Source organism: Xenopus tropicalis, chromosome 3 (genome assembly GCF_000004195.4).
Source record: "Xenopus tropicalis strain Nigerian chromosome 3, UCB_Xtro_10.0, whole genome shotgun sequence".
NCBI lineage: Eukaryota > Metazoa > Chordata > Amphibia > Anura > Pipidae > Xenopus > Xenopus tropicalis.
In genome coordinates, this window is record NC_030679.2 from 19619966 (window position 1) to 19639147 (window position 19182).

The 19182-nt window shown below is 38.1% G+C and overlaps 1 protein-coding gene across 1 annotated transcript; it reads right to left on the reverse strand.

Annotated features, from left to right (window-relative positions):
* Positions 1-807: 807 nt before the first annotated feature.
* Positions 808-9737, reverse strand: hand1 (heart and neural crest derivatives expressed 1). The gene is made up of 2 exons (NM_001016743.1): positions 9036-9737; positions 808-2621 (listed from the first exon to the last, which is right to left on the reverse strand). The coding sequence occupies exons 1-2, from the start codon at positions 9513-9515 to the stop codon at positions 2517-2519; spliced, it is 585 nt and encodes a 194-aa protein (NP_001016743.1). The 5' UTR covers positions 9516-9737; the 3' UTR covers positions 808-2516.
* Positions 9738-19182: the final 9445 nt, after the last annotated feature.

Sequence of the window (19182 nt, forward strand, 5' to 3'; positions counted from 1 at the left end):
TGTGTGTGTGTATCAATGCCTTCTGCACTTACTTAAAAGTACATAAATGCCCTGGTGCTAAAAAATAGCGCTATTTATAAAAAAATGAAAGACCAAAAAATGAGAAAAAAACTGTTGAATCATCAATCTTAAAAAAAGTCATTATATATATATATATGCACTGTGGGAGTAAAGTCTGTAGTCTTTTCTCAGAAGCTGTTACGCTGCTCCATATTGTCCAACCCTGACTGTTTGGGCCTGTCCAGGCCTGGCGTTATTAGAATAGTTATATTATTATCATAATTAGAGCAATGAATAGCTCACTAGTCTAGAATGGTAATATGCTTTTGTCAAAAAAAAGCTCCATAGACACATAAAATGAATCATAAAATACAACCTCTGCAATGCACATTTTAATATTTATTTATAACAAGACATATTTCAAAGCACACACAACAAACACATGCGCACATACACATAATTGTATATCTGTCTATCTATATATGTATATATATACTGTATATATATACACACAAAGAAAATGTGACTTATCTCTTGTTTTTTCCACTGTGCCATATTTCATAAAATGCCAACATTTTCCTTTTTTTTTTTTTATAGTTTTGCACTTTTATTTTTTTTAATGACACTTAACAAATTAATACTGTTCTCGGATCTTTATTCCAAATAAATAAACATGATCTGTTTGAACCCAAAAGCAATTTGCTTCGCTCACTTCTAGCAGGAATGAAACACGGTATTAACATAAATGCATCAAAGTGAGAAAATAGGTCGTGTTTTGTGAGTTATGAGAAAAAAAATGTAACAATTTTTTTTTTTTTTTTTTTTTTTTTTTGAAACAACACAAATATTGGCTTTGGCAGGTTTTGCCCATTGGAAAGTAATGAAAATCATGAGGTAGAAATCACATTTTACAGTAAATTCACACAGCTAGGTAGTTAAATACATGAACATTTAAAAACACTTTATTAGGTACAATATTCAGGCAAACTTTAAATGGAAAAAAAGCAAAAGACAACACATTACTCATTAGGGAACCCTGATGGGAGGGGGATTATATGGAAGGTGAAAAGTGACCTCCTTCTTACCGGAAATCAGCCCAGCTAAACATTATCAACACTCTGCTTCTAATTTAGGGATCAGAACCGTGCCTTTGGCAGACGGCAGAGCCATTAACTTGGCATAGGTAGGAATTAATGTCCCTTCTAAAGAATAAAAATAAAACTAAATAATACAGGCAAACACTTTTCAGTAATGGTATTTTCTATCAAATGTCTTTTTGCCCCTTTCATTTATATTTACTATAGCATAGTGCAGTTTTACGGTATACTTAGGTCCTTATATTAGGTAGTCACACGTTTGCTGTCTTGGGATAGCTTATTTCTTCCCTGAGAGACCCAGATCTGCTTGGCATACAGCTGGGAAGGAAGATAAAACCCTTAGTGAATCACATTGGCTCAAGCATGAATATACATTTCAGGAACAGCAGTAGGCAAGAAGCTGATTCCTACTTGGGAAAGCATATTCTCATCTACACTATGTAAGAGTGCACCTTTAAGTACAGTAGGATCATGTTGACACATGTGTGCTTAAAATGTCCCCATTATCTGATTGTATACTTGTGCTAAGCTGGCATTGAAAGTTTTATTATCATACTGAGTGTATTTATTGTGATAATTACAGTAAAGGCAAATTGGTATTAGCCCATAAAAATTCAACTTGGAACTTATAATACAAATATAAGACCGCAAATCTAATATATCAATGTAACCCATAGGCACTGATCACCGGGCACTGCAATATTGAGTGTGATTTGCAGGTGTATCACTGTACTTATATAAGGCATTTATAGGTACTGTGCAAAGATACACCCATGCATATTGGTACTATATACAGGTACATGGTTTATAGAGGGGTGACCATCAACCATTAGGAAAGCAGTATGTGTATGCTGTGTACACAATCGGGTACTGATTAGTAATGTATATGGAGCAACATACTCGTATACACAAACACACTCTCTCTCTCTCTCTCTCTCTCTCAATCCTCTGGCCCTACAATTACCCCAATACCATTAAATAATGACAGATTCGGTCAATCATTGCATGTTAAATGTATGTAATTAAACACACAGACTAAAACATTGGTGTTCTGAATGGAAAAAAATAAAATAGCAGGAAAATTGCAAAAGACTTCACTTGATGAAAGTGAGACCTGATCCCTGAGTCACGTTGGTTAATATAATCCATGGCAATATATATATATATTTGTATACAGTTCTGGCTCATTGCATGTAGATCCACATCAGATCTATCTCAGTCTTGCAGAAACACGCCAGTCTTATGCGCATCCTCCATTTGGCTTTATAAAGTACCTCTAGGTCCTCTTATTGCAGATAAAAAGAAAACATTGCACATAATCACAGATGAATGTCTTCTCCCAACCCAGCCTGAAGAGTGCTCAGTGACTAGATTTCTTATTGGCAGTGCATTTAGGTTACCCAAGGGCATAGAGAACAATCAGGGGTTTAGTTCCAGGGCCCATACCTGCTGGGGCCACCCAGTCCGTCCTTTTAATTTCTTCTCTCCTGTAGGTGCCGCACCCCAATATCCTTCAGTTGGTTGCTGGATATAGAGAAACACAATTCACATTTTTATATGCATCTTGTTGTATATGCGATTGTGCTCCTTAAACTCCAATAACTGAGAGGCAGATGTATAAACATGTGAGTTTAGAGCTAAATATATATAAAAATAAATCCCTTAGGAATGAATAGTACGTGGGCGGATTTTTATGTATTTTGCTCTCAACTTAGCCGCTAAGTGCACATATAACCATAAGTACGAAGAATAGGGTTACCAAATCATGTAAATATTTTAATGTTGCAAATTGTCAATATTTTTATTAAAATGTTATCACTTAAGGGCCAAATAACTAAAACGTTGAGATTTTCTAATTTTTCAGAGATAGCTGTTCCATAATAAAAATCCATCATACATATGGAAATAGAGGTATAGGATCTGTTATCCGGAAACCTGTTATCCAGAAAGTTCCAAATTATAGAAAGGCCATCTCCCATAGACTCCATTATAAGCAAATAATTTTAATTTTTTTTAAATAATTTCCTTTTTCTCTGTAATTATAAAACAGTATATTTTACTTGATCCCAACTAAGATATAATTAATCCTTAGTGGTGGCAAAACAATCCTATCGGGTTTATTCATTATATAAAAGTAATTTTTTAGCAGACTTAAGGTAAAGAGATCCATATAACGGAAATACCTCTTATCCAGAAAACCCCATGTCCCAAACATTCTGGATAATAATAACACATTCTTGTTGATGCTGACTGTTATTATTTTTTTCTGTGTTATGCTTTGGTACCCACATTGCATTATATATTATGTATAACTACATACATTGCACCTTAGATCATTTATATTCCAGTGCTAATATTATACATTATTATCATTATGACCTTTATTTTCTAGGGAAACAGACTGGTATGTTAAGGACTGGTAAAGTTACTGTCCAGTTATTTAAAGGGGAAAATAGAGTTCTAAACAACTTTTCAGTGTATACTAACATATAAGTTTAATGATTTTAACACTATTTGTAACTATATATATATACTATTTGCTGCTGAAACCAATTGGGTTCTTCAGTTTAGATTTTTAAAACAATGCAGCAAGGTCTGTTAATCAGCTGGCTTCTGTCTGCTTCTGCCGGCTTCTGTCAGGAGTCAGTACGGCAGGCAACATAAACAGCCAGGCAAGGGGGATGTTGTTAGTCCCCCCCTTCCCAGTGGTTCTAGTCACTTACAAGCTTACAAGACTGGTGCACCCCCTTTTTTTTTGGAAAATACACAAGTGCAGGTTTGAGAAGCACCGTGCCACCATTTTGTTTTGTTCTCTCAGGTGTCCCCTGTGCCAATTCTAGGAGTGGCGCATTCGCAGTACAGAAATTTCAGAAAAAGTTCCGTTCTGTGCATTTGCTCAGTTGAGCCTGAAGGGAGATGTCTGAAAGACGGGAAGAATATGGTGCAGTGGTCAGCAAACAGCACCATGCCCTGGTAATTTTGAAACAACTTGGCACCCCAAGTGATTTTTAAAGGATACAGGAAAGGACATATTTTTTCTATGCAAAAAACTGTTTTTGGATGGCTATTCCCTTAAAGTTCACTTAAAAATTATGGTTTAAATCTCTCTCTCTCTCTCCATCTTACTATATGTGTTTCTGTGTCTGTCTGAAACACCAAATGGCTGAGATTAGCTAAAGTTCCATATTTCTTCATCTTTAAGATTTGAATGTTTCTTATTAATACAGAAATATCCACTGAGTGACTAAAAAATGTACCAGTGCTAATAACACATATTATAAATATTATTAAGACTAGAATTTAAATGACAAGCACCTGTAATACATAATGGGATAACAATGGGTTTTTTTAGAGTAAGCTCTAATGAGCAGGGTCATCTTTACCCGTTGTATCAATCAGTACGGGTATGGGACCTGTTATCCAGAATGCTCAGGACCTGGGGGTTTCTGGATAAGGGATCTTTCCATAATTTGGATCTCCATAAGTCTGCTAAAAATCATTTAAATATTGAATAAACCCAATAGGTTTGTTTTGTCTCCAATTAGGATTAATTATATCTTAGTTGGGATCAAGTACAAGGTACTGTTTTATTATTACAGAGAAAAAATAAATCATTTTTAAAAATTAGAATTATTTGCTTATAATGGAGTCTATGGGAGATGGGCTTTCTGTTATTTGGAACTTTCTGGATAATGGGTTTCTAGATAAGGGATCCCATATCAGTATTAGTACAGGTATGAGACCCATTATCCAGAATGCTTGGGACCTGGGGTTTTCTGGATAAGGGGTCTTTCTGTAATTTGGATCCTCTACCTTGTCTATTAAAAAAAAATATTTAAATAGTAATTCAACCCAATAGGACTGTTCTGCCTCCAATAAGGATTAATTATATCTTAGTTGGGATCAAGTACAAGGTTCTGTCTTATTATTACAGAGAAAACGGAGAGATATATATATATACCCTTCTATAGTGATGGCTATATTGGAGCTTTATAAAATTCTTGTTAATAATAATTGTATACCGACAGCTCTAACAATATTGCTTGGTTTGTAAGGCTCTAGGGTTATAATCCCACTTTTGGAGGTAATTTGCTCTCCAGAACAAATAATAAATGTTATGAATAATCTATATGAAACCTACTGATAATATTTACTGATGGCTTTTATTGAATAAACTCATTCCTCATTCCAAAGATTGGTAAAAGATTTGTGACAATGACTGCTTTTGTATTGTGTGCAATTGTCTGATATCTCTATCTTTCTCTCTAGAGAGAGGGGTATCTCGCAAACCACTCAGGGTACTGGCACACGAGGCAGCTGATCTCCTGCACATGTTTTTCTACCAGTAACAATGTAAAACGCCAAAGGGAAAACATATGCAGAGCTTCATTTTTCCCAAGTCACCTCGCGAGAAAAATTTGGCCAACTTGGGAAGTATAAAGCGCGGCATATGTTTTCCCACCAGTGATTTACATTATTGTCATTGGGAAAGCATTTGCAGGAGATAAGTTGCCGCTGTAATGAGGATTTATCGCAAGTGACTTGTCCGTGCCCTAAACTTCTGTGTTATTAATATTGCTTGAGGAGCTAAACAGTGTAACCACCTCTAAAACTGACATTATCACTCTTATTAAATTAAAATAAATAGGTTTTTTTTTATATCAAAACAGTGTAATTTCAGGTTTTATTAATAGGGGAATAAAAATTCCTATTAATGTCTCCAGTTCAATAAAAATTCAGGTTTTTGATGATACTTTTTGGAACCCACCATACCAGTAATTACAAATTCTTATTATTATATAAGTATTATTACCACTAAAAATCAAAGAATGTTAATATCTTATTTTAAATGAATAAATATGAGCAAATACTGCTTGTAGTAAATGAGGTTGTAAAAGTCTTAAAAAAGAGGAAATATTGACTCATTTCTTAAATATCATGGGCAATTTTGATGAGCTAGTCCTTGTCATCCAGTAATATATATTAACTTATTGTGAGATTGATACCTGCTAGAATTGAACCTGACAGGCATCCACACATGGAAAATTTATTTTTGTTGTTGAAGAAAATAGAGAATGATAACCATTACAGGTAATCAGCCAAATTCTTGGGATTATTACTAAATATTAACAAAGTATATGGTTTTTATTTAGTTATCCCCTTACTTACAATTCTTCCTGTTTCTATGTGTTTCTTGTTGCAGCTGTTGTCCAGATATAAAGGCAGGAATACCTTATGCAAACAAAGCATCTTAGGTGCCAGTCATTTTCCTTTCTAGGGACATTATCGCAACAAGAATTCATAGCAATGGACCAAGGGCATTCTTTTGCCTGAGATAACCCTTCCTGTATGAAAGCATACATTTTTGGGCCAATTTCCACTCCCCGTAGCTGCACTCAGGGCCATATGGTGCCTGTCATATAGGAGCAGATCCCCTTCTCTCTACCTACCTTCAAAATGCTAGCAGAGAGAAGTAGACGTACGCTGAGCCCTAAAATATATCTGAAGGGCATGTTAACCCAAAAAAATATTTTTTGCCTATTAAAAGAAAACATAATTCTAAGCAAGTTTGCAAAATACATTCATTACAAAATTGTAATGGTTTATTTTGTATATATAATTGCTATTAGAAGCAGTGTTTGCCCTTTTCTATTCTCTGCCCTGGTGGCTTTGACTTTTAAAACAATGAAACACAAGCTAGGAGAATGACCGACCTGCCTTGCTGGAGGAGACTAGCTTTTAAAGTATATGGTTTATGTATGTGAGTGTATAGATTGGTAAGTATAGGTTGTGTGTGCTGGGTTTACTTGGAAGGGTTGAACTTGATGGACTCTGGTCTTTTTTAAACCCTATGTAACTATGTAACTTTATTGGAAAGTTGCTTTATTATATTTATTATAATTATGTTTTCTTTTATTAGGGGGGAATGATATGTTCTTTAATTTCACTGTGCTAACCTAGGATTCATCTGCTTTACTGATAATTAAAATCTATACAGAAAGCATTATTTCAGCTGGGCAATGTTCCCTGGCAAACACTGGATAAAGTGTAGAGCTCTAACTTTAATGTTAAAGGGGTGTTAACCTAGAAATAAAATGATGCCTAATAACGAGAAACTTTTCAATATATGTAGTACAAATTTTCAGTGGTTTCCAAGTTGCATTTTGCCTGCCTTAGGTGATTGCAGGCGTCTGAATAAGTACAGTTCCATAGGGAAGAACCGGCTGCATTTTGTTCTGGGCTCCAGCTATTGGGAGAGATCTGAGGCAGGAGAATGCAGGGCTAAATGTCTATATAAAAGAGTGTAATTCTTTTCATTGGGTATTCTGTAACATATTCATTGTGACTGTGAGCAGTTACAAAAGGAAAATAACTGTCCCCTATCAATTTATTGTGGCTGGGTGCTCAGTCTGAGCTGCTCCATTTAGCACTCCGGCGCTTTATTCTGCAGGAGATATTCATATCTACGGCAACTAACATTTCCTAAATATGTTGCAAATGGGACCTATCGCTGAATTCTTTCAGGGGTATTTAGGGGAGAATTTAGAGATGAGATCTCTCACTTGGATTTTACTTTTTTTAACAGTAACAAACTGTGACTCGGTGGTGAATTACAGGGGTTGCCCTGCAGTATGTCCGAAAAACTTAATACATTGCCAAAGTCCTATTATTAATTGTCCAACCAGTTTGTGTGTGCGGGTGTTTATATTTATATATATTTACAGAGAGAGCGATTAAAGCATATCACATACACATTTTATATATATATATATTTAAAGCCTATCTACATATACAGTGTAGTGTGTGCACTCAAATTTAAATGCTACTTAAATTTTAGAATTAGCTCTTTTCCCACAGAACAGTTGTATATTTTATACAGTCTGCAGAGTACTTCTTGCTGCCAGTCCTATCCGTGTGTGTTAGTTCAGCTGTAGTTCATCACACTTTCATCATTAACCGAATATGCCTTAATAACATTAGAATTGCTTGACAGATAACTTTAATTAAAATGTCTCATATTTTAGCTTCTTTTTTGCCTATTTAGAAACTGAACATAAAACTAGATCTATATTATAATGTACAAAAATAGATAATTTGATGGTATTTATTTACAAAATGTATCTTATGACAGATGTATTGTGCACATTTATTTTCATTTAAGATAGTAATACAGAGTTACTGTATTAAATGGTGAAATATATTTTATATATATAAATATATATATGTATATAAATGTACACATATTTTTTATATATATATATATATATATATATATATATATATATATAACATAATAAGGGAAGGGCACACACCAAAAAATCAATAAATTGCCTAGGTGCTGGGTAACAAAATAAACCATATAAGTTAAAGAGGAATCAGCACTCACAGGTTTTTAAAAATTCTTTAATGTGCAATATCAACATTCCAGTCACAACTTGGGACCTTTTTCAAGATGCCTCGTATAATCCAAACCACCACTAAATACCCTGTGGGTAGGGGTTTGGATTATATGAGGCATCTTGAAAAAGGTCCCAAGATGTGACTGAAATGAAATGTTGATATTGCACATTAAAACAAAATCGTTTTTTTAATTTCTTTCCCTAAGTCCTGTGAGCGCTGAGTCCTCTGTTACTTTATATATATATATATACTGCTTTTTTTTATCTTCTGACGAAGGTCCCTGTAAGAGATTGAAACGTTGAGGTTTGCAATGTTCCTTTTCAAATAAAAATTTTTTTTATACATATGATTAAAATCCTGTGAGTGCTACACTACTTTTGCTCTATTTCGTTCTAATTGCTCTTGCACCCAGGTCTAAACACTGTTAGTGTAGTGCACCATTTTCCTTATATATATATATATATAGGTTTTTTTTTTACCCATACTTTCATGCAATACTGAGACAATTGGTTGAGCAGTTTGGCAGCCCCTACTTACCGGTTCCCTTCTCCTCTTGCCATCCACCTTTTTGAGTTCAGCTTTGAAGCCCTCTGTGCCCCCCGGCTCACTGTCCTTAGCCAACACATCCATCAAGTAGCCAATGTAGCTGGTGGCTAGTCTTAGGGTCTTGATTTTGGAGAGCTTAGTATCAGCTGGCACGTTGGGGATGCACTCTCTCAGTTCAGCAAAGGCACTATTGATGCTTTCTGTCCTTCTCCTTTCTTTCTTGGGGGGAGCCCCTTTCCTCCTCCCCAACTTTCCCCCCAGAGTCTCCATGCGGCCGGGTGTCTGGGAAGGTCCCACCACCGCTCCGTACTCAGGGCTATAGGGGGGCTGTGCTGGGAAGTCAGGTGACACCTCTCCTGGGTTAAGCACCCATCCCTGGAAGTAAGGTCTCTCCTGGTGGCACCTGGAGCCAGGCGAGAAGATAAAGGGATCTGGCATCATGTGGTGCTGGTAGCTCCCAATGAGGTTCATGGTCTGCATAAGTTTCCACAGCTCCACTAAAACAACTCAGCTTCTGGCACCTCCTCAGTGGGAAGCCATTAGCTCTGGCATCAGAACATCCTTAGATACACTGCAGACACTCCTCAGGGAAGCGGCCAAGCAGGGGAATGATCTAGTCCAGTATCCAGCTGCTTACAAGCCAAGATATGTAGATACAGGCTTATACAGGATCAAGGAAAATCAGCTGTAAAACAACAAGCTTCATCCAGGCTGAGTCTGTGCTGCGCTAGGCAGTTTAACCCTTCTGCACCCTATAGAGCACTTTATATAGATCTCCAAGTCTGATGTAAGACAGCTGGGAGAGCCAATGGGAGGGAGGAGAGGAGAGGGTTGGCCCAAATAAACAGCCCTAATTACCTGGATCTCTGATTACACTTTGGGTAACTTCGTTTTTCAACCTGTTTATCCCACATTGCTAGAGACTGCTTTAAGAGAGCTAGATTTTTATTTTTTTCTTATTTTTTTTTAAACAAAGGAAAATGTATATTTTTTTTTTATATTTCTGTTTATAAAGGAAGGGTGCAAGTGGAAGCTGGTAAGAGAAACCCTTTGATTTGTTGCCAAACACACACATATTCATAAATACTGCATTTGTAATATAAGTTTATGCTAAAACAATATTACATATTTCCTATATGTTGTTTAAGGAAAGTAGCCAGAACGCTTTTTATACAGTATTAATATGTGTATGTATTTTTATTGTGTGTGAATGCTTGCTATAATTATATATATATATATATATATATATATAGTCAAACGTACATTTCTGTATAAAGATCACAGTTTTATATATGTATACACGAATTGTTTTTACCTAGTCTCCTCTCTACAGACTGAGTAGAATTGTCAAAACTTACGGATAAACTAAATATAAGTTTCTGTATTGCTTTTTCATTTTTCCCCCAATAATTCTGTTATTGTTATTTTTTCCAATCTGATGAAGCATGTATTTCTATAACACGCGCGCACATACATGACATTTTGTTCACGTCTCAGATTTAAAAAAGAATGAATTTTTGTGGGGAACCAATTCTGCATATTTGCATTAATTATATAATGGCAAATTAACATAGATCTGGAATGAATATATACACATAACATTTTTTAAACAATAATACAAATGAAGATGCACTGTGAATTTTAGAAAAAAATTTTACATATAAAGAGATAATGTAATTTTTGTTTGTTTCTAATTACTAATAGCTTGCACAAATGTTACCTAGAATTGTAAATCCATATCACATTGTAGTATAAATTCATTATTTGTTTATATATTTTTTTGAGGTTCTAATTGTTGCTATGAGAATAAAATGACTTCAAATAAACTTTGCTTATTTTGCTCAGCTTAGTGTCCCTTTCATACCCCTTGCTCCCATGGACAGGACTTTCAGCAATATTGGGCACCTTAAATCTTTCCAATTTGGCCAGAATAAAAATAATATTTAGAAGCTCTTGTCAGATCTTGTTCTTGCATGGTATAAATTGTCTCATTTTCCATGTGTGACCCCTGCTCTGATATACAGTAATATGCCCTGCTAGCCTGCAGCTATACACACCGATATTAAATCACAGGATTTCTTTAGAACACTAAAACCAACCCAAAGAAACTGTTAGAATAACACACTTCAAATTAAGTGTATGTGTATAAACAAGTGTAATACATTTTCACAAGACATGGCAATGTAACAATATTCGTATAACAAAGTATGGGCTAAAAAAATGTACCATGGTTAATCCCAGAACCCTGGATATCCATTCCAGTACAATAAAAGGCATCATTATTCCTTATAATTATAATTTAATTACCAAACAGCAACTGCAGTGCTCCTCAATACTCTCTGTGCTATGAATAATATATAACTATATAATATAATAATATACAATATACAGTATATGTATACATGTACCTGATGAATTAATATATATATTGTGTTAATAAAAAAGGAAATGTAAACGTAATCTGATTTATTCAGTTTTGAATAGGAAGAAATGCAAGAAAAGCAATGGATAATTAGGAGGGTGGCTGTAAATTAGTGGGTAATGTAAGGGTAGTTTGTTTCCTATTATTACAGTATTAAACGGTTTTAACATTATATATATTTTTATTTTATACATATATATATATATATTTTTTTTTTTTTTTCAACTTCTTAACTCACAGGGTGTCTCAGCAATATTTCCTATTTTAAAATATATAATGTCTATATATATTGCCCAATGTGTGCTGCCTCTATACTTGTTATTTTATAGCTGATATCCCCGGTACAGCGCTGCTTGCCTAAATACAAATGCATTTGTTTCATGCTGTCTCCATAAACAGGGCGGTTGGAATACAAACAGACACACATGTCAGACAGACAGACACACACATATATATATGTATATGAAAGTCTGTACCCTGCGTTTTGGAACAAATGCCCACCGAATAAGCTCTTTGTAACTGGGGAGATATCAGATCCAGCACAGCGCCGTTTCACACACACAAATGCACCATTTTCCCAGTTCAGCGCTGTAATTTGCACAGGTATCTGGGGACTTATCAGCCTTTTTCTCTCTTGGACAGATATGAAAGGAGCAGAAGGGACAAGGCAAAGCCAATAATAAACAAGTGATAAGATAACCCTGAAGATCAGACAGAGAGATCCTTTATTTTGCTCCCTGTGACCATAAGTGCACAGACCTGGTTGTTCCTTCATATCTCTCCCACTTGGCTGTAATGTGCGCAAATAACCTTCTGGCATATACAGAATTAAACAAATGTCCCTATCTATTTTCTATTGATTTTACAGTATTCAGTGGTCCACAACACTCAAGGTCCCCCAGAAAAGTGGGAAAGAACTCTGTCTCTTTCTCTTAGATACCCCTAGAAGTCCAGTATAAAGCCAAAACAACTCAATGTGGAATTCAGATATGTATGTATGTATAACTTTATTTATAAAGTGCCACAAGGGTACGCAGCGCTGTACAATCTTACAAAATACAAAATTACACACAGGGAGGACAAGTTTTATAATAAATAAATGCAATAAATAAATATAAGAATCAATAAATTACAAATACAATAAAAATACACATCAAAACATATTAGAAATATATGGACCACTCAATTCATAGACAAATTCATAAAATATTCATCAGAAATAAATTGAATAAAGTACACTGTGCCGAAAAACTGATATTATACAAATCTCTCAGTATACAGTTGTATTTCGAAAACCTCCTCCTTATGCAGTGCAATAATGTGAAGGTACCATATGCTGGAGTTTATTACTTTCCCTCTCTGAGTGACAAAACTGTTGCACAAATTAAAAAAAAAAAAAAAATTATTTGCCACTAGTACCCAGTTCATAGACACTCAATTCATAGACAAATTCATAAAAAATGAATCAGAAAAAATTAAATAAAGTGCACTGTACTGAAAAACTGATCTTATAGAAATCTTTCAGTACACAGTTGTAGTTCAACAACCTCCTCGTTATGCAGTGCAATAATGTGAAGGTACCATATGCTGGAGTTTATTAATTTCCCTCTCTTAGTGACAAAAATGTTGCACAACTCAAAAAATAATAAATTATAATTTGCCACTGTATCCAGTTGTAGTTCAACAACCTTTATTATTTCTTGATTTGTGCAATGTTTTTGTCACTAAGAGAGAGAAAGTAATACACCCCAGCATATGGTACCTTTACATTACTGCACTGCAAAAGGAGGAGGTTGTTGAACTACAACTGGGTACCAGTGGCAAACTATCATTTATTATTTTTTGATTTATGCAACATTTTTGTCACTAAGAGAGAGAGAGAGTAATACACCCCAACATATGGTACCTCCATATTATTGCACTGCATAAGGAGGAGGTTGTTGAACTATATCTATATCAATTTAATAATATCAATTTTTCGGCACAGTGCACTTTATTCAATTTTTTCTAATGAATTTGTCTATGAATTGAGAGGTCCATATATTTTTAATATGTTTAATATGTTTTTTTAATGTGTATTTTTATTGTATTTGTAATTTATTGATTCTTAAATAGACTGGCCAGTCACTAATGAATTATATGTGTATGATATGAAGTAAAGGATATCTGAATTCCACACTGAGTTCTTTTTGCATATACTGTTCCCTAGCAGGAACTTTTATTTTGGCTGGTTTGAGCCACCAGCAAGTGGAAGTCAGTCAGATACTGTTAGTGAGTATTGTTTAATAAAACCAGTATAAAGCCAATTAGAATGAGATTTGCAATAAGCAATATGGTGCTATCCTAGATAGAACAATAGCTGAACAACTGTTATTACCACCATTTTCTCATTCTGTGACTGCTGTGAATTATGGGAGCCCTGACTAAATGCTGGAGGTCAAACAGGAAATTTGAGCAAAAAAAAGTCCAAAAACCTTTTAATCAGGGTCTGGTGTTCAGTGGTTTTTGGGAACAACCTTCATCCAATCCACCAAACCTTGAGTAAAATGTTGTCTTTAAACCTCCTTGTGTGAGATTTCAGTGGAACATTATAATCTTTAATCTCAGCACATCTGGATATTGTAAGTCATTATGTATGATCCAAGCAGGGTCACTATCACAGATTCTGAATGTCACAGGGCACAGCAGAGACAACTGTAGATAAGAAGAGTCAGATTCAAGCTCAGTAGTGCAAAGCAAATTCATATCTGGACCATGATGGCAGCACAACAGCACCTCTAGTCAGAACCTGACTGGCAATCTGGAAACTCTGGCTCTAGAGGGGCTGCTGTTACCATAGACTGGAGCTTTCTTCCTGGCCTGTGTGGGGCTGTTTGGGCCTTTGTGTACTTGAAATGCCACGGCTAAGGTTGCCACCTTTTTTCTGGGCTTTACCATTTGATGACATAAGGGGTGTGGGTGGGTCTTAAAAGGGGAGGCATTGTGATGTTACAGGGATACAGTTGTAATGTTTCAGGGGTGGAGTTGTGCTGTTGCGGTGGTGGGACTACATGAAGCCTATCCCAATTCAGTGATTAGGCAGGGTTTGGGGGAATATGGGTGGAGGGAAGTGAGGGGATTGGGGTAGTTCAAAGGTGGCAACTGCATATGGGGTAATTTGTAATAAGTGGCCCCAGTTTAAGTGGCCTATAGCACAAAATGCGTAAGGCTTTTAAGGACATGTAAACATTAATAAAGATACATGTTTTATTCAATTTTAACCTGTCAACATTGGATTTTTAAGTGCCTGCTAATCTTTTGTGTATATAGTGTTATCCCCTATTCTTGGCTGTAGGTTTGTGAACTGGCACCCAAATCCAACATTTCTACTGGCAAGTCTACTGATTTTTCTAAATCTAAGGGGTAATCCTCCTTTCTTGAGGCCAGTGAAATATCAGCCAAATGGCAAACGTAGCCATTTGGCTAATTTTGTATCTCAGTCTAGACATCCCTATAGTAGCAAATGATTAGATTAGATCGATATCTCCCAGCTCAAGGTAGGCACCCTGACCAAATAAGCAGGTCTCTGGGTGTAAAGTAAAGTGGCTGTGGGATAGCAGGTATAGTAGGGAGAGATGGTGCCTATAGTAGCACTTGGATAATAGCCTCTGGGAAGGGACTGTGGCTGTGGGATAGCAGGTATAGTAGGGAGAGATGGTGCCTATAGTAGCAGTGGGGATAATAGCCTCTGGGAAGGGACTGGGGCTGTGGGATAGCAGGTATAGTAGGGAGAGATGGTGCCTATAGTAGCAGTGGGATAATAGCCTCTGGGAAGGGACTGTGGCTGTGGGATAGCAGGTATAGTAGGGAGAGATGGTGCATATAGTAGCAGTGGGGGGATAATAGCCTCTGGGAAGGGACTGGGGCTGTGGGATAGCAGGTATAGTAGGGAGAGATGGTGCCTATAGTAGCAGTGGGGATAATAGCCTCTGGGAAGGGACTGTGGCTGTAGGATAGCAGATATAGCAGGGGGAGATGGTGCCTATAGTAGCAGTGGGGGGATAATAGCCTCTGGGGAGGGACTGGGGCTGTGGGATAGCAGGTATAGTAGGGAGAGATGGTGCCTATAGTAGCAGTGGGGGGATAATAGCCTCTGGGAAGGGACTGTGGCTGTGGGATAGCAGGTATAGTAGGGAGAGATGGTGCCTATAGTAGCAGTGGGGATAATAGCCTCAGGGAAGGGACTGTGGCTGTAGGATAGCAGATATAGTAGGGGGAGATGGTGCCTATAGTAGCAGTGGGGATAATAGCCTCAGGGAAGGGACTGTGGCTGTGGGATAGCAGGTATAGTAGGGAGAGATGGTGCCTATAGTAGCAGTGGGGGGATAATAGCCTCTGGGAAGGGACTGTGGCTGTGGGATAGCAGGTATAGTAGGGAGAGATGGTGCCTATAGTAGCAGTGGGATAATAGCCTCTGGGAAGGGACTGGGGCTGTGGGATAGCAGGTATAGTAGGGAGAGATGGTGCCTATAGTAGCAGTGGGGGGATAATAGCCTCTGGGAAGGGACTGTGGCTGCGGGATAGCAGGTATAGTAGGGAGAGATGGTGCCTATAGTAGCAGTGGGATAATAGCCTCTGGGAAGGGACTGGGGCTGTGGGATAGCAGGTATAGTAGGGAGAGATGGTGCCTATAGTAGCAGTGGGGGGATAATAGCCTCTGGGAAGGGACTGTGGCTGTGGGATAGCAGGTATAGTAGGGAGAGATGGTGCCTATAGTAGCAGTGGGATAATAGCCTCTGGGAAGGGACTGGGGCTGTGGGATAGCAGGTATAGTAGGGAGAGATGGTGCCTATAGTAGCAGTGGGGGGATAATAGCCTCTGGGAAGGGACTGGGGCTGTGGGATAGCAGGTATAGTAGGGAGAGATGGTGCCTATAGTAGCAGTGGGATAATAGCCTCTGGGAAGGGACTGTGGCTGTGGGATAGCAGGTATAGTAGGGAGAGATGGTGCCTATAGTAGCAGTGGGGGGATAATAGCCTCTGGGAAGGGACTGTGGCTGTGGGATAGCAGATATAGTAGGGAGAGATGGTGCCTATAGTAGCCGTGGGGGGATAATAGCCTCTGGGAAGGGACTGTGGCTGTGGGATAGCAGGTATAGTAGGGAGAGATGGTGCCTATAGTAGCAGTGGGATAATAGCCTCTGGGAAGGGACTGGGGCTGTGGGATAGCAGGTATAGTAGGGAGAGATGGTGCCTATAGTAGCAGTGGGGGGATAATAGCCTCTGGGAAGGGACTGTGGCTGTGGGATAGCAGGTATAGTAGGGAGAGATGGTGCCTATAGTAGCAGTGGGGGGATAATAGCCTCTGGGAAGGGACTGTGGCTGTGGGATAGCAGGTATAGTAGGGAGAGATGGTGCCTATAGTAGCAGTAGGGATAAGGGACTGTGGGATAGCATGTACAGGATGGAGACATGGTACCTATAGTAACATGCCCAATCCATTGGTAAAAGTGTTATTAATGGCATCATAAACAGCAAGCTGGACAATGCTTGATTCTGCAGTGCTGTATACAGATGGGTAGGACACTGGCAGTCATTCAGAATATGCAAACTGGGAAGCTCTGGGGACAAGCACTGCCTTGTTGAAGGCATTTATACCATATCTATGCAAGAAATAGGGGTCGTCAGAAGAGACATGTGCCTGGGGGGGGGGGGGGGCACTAAGCACATGTACCCCATCTACCTGACCCTACATAGTAACATAGTAACATAGTAAGTTGGGTTGAAAAAAGACATACGTCCATCAAGTTCAACCATAATGCCTATATATAACCTGCCTAACTACTAGTTAATCCAGAGGAAGGCAAAAACCCCCATCTGAAGCCTCTCTAATTTGCCACAGAGGGGAAAAAATTCCTTCCTGACTCCAAGATGGCAATCGGACCAGTCCCTGGATCAACTAGTACTAAGAGCTATCTCCCATAACCCTGTATTCCCTCACTTGCTAAGAATCCATCCAGCCCCTTCTTAAAGTTATATAATGTATCAGCCAGCACGACTGATTCGGGGAGGGAATTCCAGAACATACACAGCTCTCACTGTAAAAAATCCTTTCCGAATGTTTAAATGGAACCTCCCTTCTTCTAAACGGAGTGGGTGCCCTCGTGTCCGTTGGAAGGACCTACTGGTAAATAAAACATTAGAAAGGTTATTATATGATCCCCTTATATATTTATACATAGTTATCATGTCACCTCTTAAGCGCCTCTTCTCCAGTGTAAACAGACCCAACTTGGCCAGTCTTTCTTCATAACTGAGACTTTCCATACCCTTTACCAACTTAGTTGCCCTTCTCTGGACCCTCTCTAACTCAATAATGTCCCGTTTGAGCACTGGAGACCAAAACTGAACAGCATATTCTAGATGGGGCCTTACCAGCGCTCTGTAAAGGGGAAGAATAACCCCCTCCTCCCGTGAATCTATACCCCTTTTAATACAGCTCAAAACCCTGTTTGCCCTTGCAGCTGCTGCCTGGCATTGCTTGCTACAGCCAAGTTTATTATCTACAAGGACTCCAAGGTCCTTCTCCATTAGGGATTTGCCTAGTGCAGTCCCATTAAGGGTATACGGGGCTTGCATATTTTTACATCCCAGGTGCATGACCTTACATTTATCCACATTAAATCTCATCTGCCACTTAGCCGCCCAGATTGCCAGTTGGTAAAGATCCTGCTGCAGGGATGTCACATCCTGGATAGAATTGACTGGTCTGCAGAGTTTTGTGTCATCTGCAAACACTGATACATTACTTATAATACCCTCCCCTAAGTCATTTATGAACAAATTAAACAAAAGTGGACCCAGTACAGAACCCTGAGGGACCCCACTGAGAACCTTACTCCAAGTAGAGAATGTGCCATTAACAACCACCCTCTGTACCCGATCCTGTAGCCAGTTTTCTATCCATGTGCAAACGACTTCACTAAGACCAATAGACCTTAGCTTAGAAAGCAGTCGTTTGTGGGGAACGGTATCAAATGCTTTGGCAAAATCCAAATAGATTATATCTACTGCATCCCCACTGTCCAGCTTCTTACTTACCTCATCATAAAAAGCAATTAAATTGGTCTGACATGACCTGTCCTTCATAAAGCCATGTTGATTACTGCTCATAATGGCATTCTCCACTACATAATTTTGAATGTGATCCCTTAACAAGCCTTCAAATAACTTGCCCACCACGGATGTCAAACTTACAGGCCTATAATTGCCAGGCTGAGATCTTACTCCCTTTTTAAATATGGGAATGACATTCGCCTTCTTCCAATCCCTAGGTACCATACCTGATGAAAGAGAGTCTGAGAATATCAGAAACAAGGGCCACTGCAATTCTGCCCCTAGCTCTCTCAGTACCCGAGGGTGTATTCCATCTGGCCCAGGTGCCTTGTTTACATTTATCGTGTGTAACCCTTTAAGCACCATATCCTGTGCCAACCACTGTATAGTTGGAGCTGAGGCAACAGTGCAGCTATTGGGTGGGACTTGGCCCACTGGCTCCTCTACTGTATACACAGAAAAAAAGAACTGGTTAAGCACATCTGCCTTTTCTGTATCCACTGTAACCATATTGTTATTATAACTCAATGGGGCCACACCCTCAACCTGCATCTTTTTACTATTAATATACTTAAAAAACTTTTTGGGGTTAGTCTTGGCCTCGGCCGCGATGCGCTCCTCA

Coding starts and splice junctions, on each gene's coding strand:
- hand1 (NM_001016743.1), bottom strand. CDS start 9,515: ATGAACCTCATTGGGAGCTACCAGCACCACATGATGCCAGATCCCTTT. Junction 2,622..9,035: donor GCAAGAGGAGAAGGGAACCG/GTAAGTAGGGGC, acceptor CTCTATATCCAG/CAACCAACTGAAGGATATTG.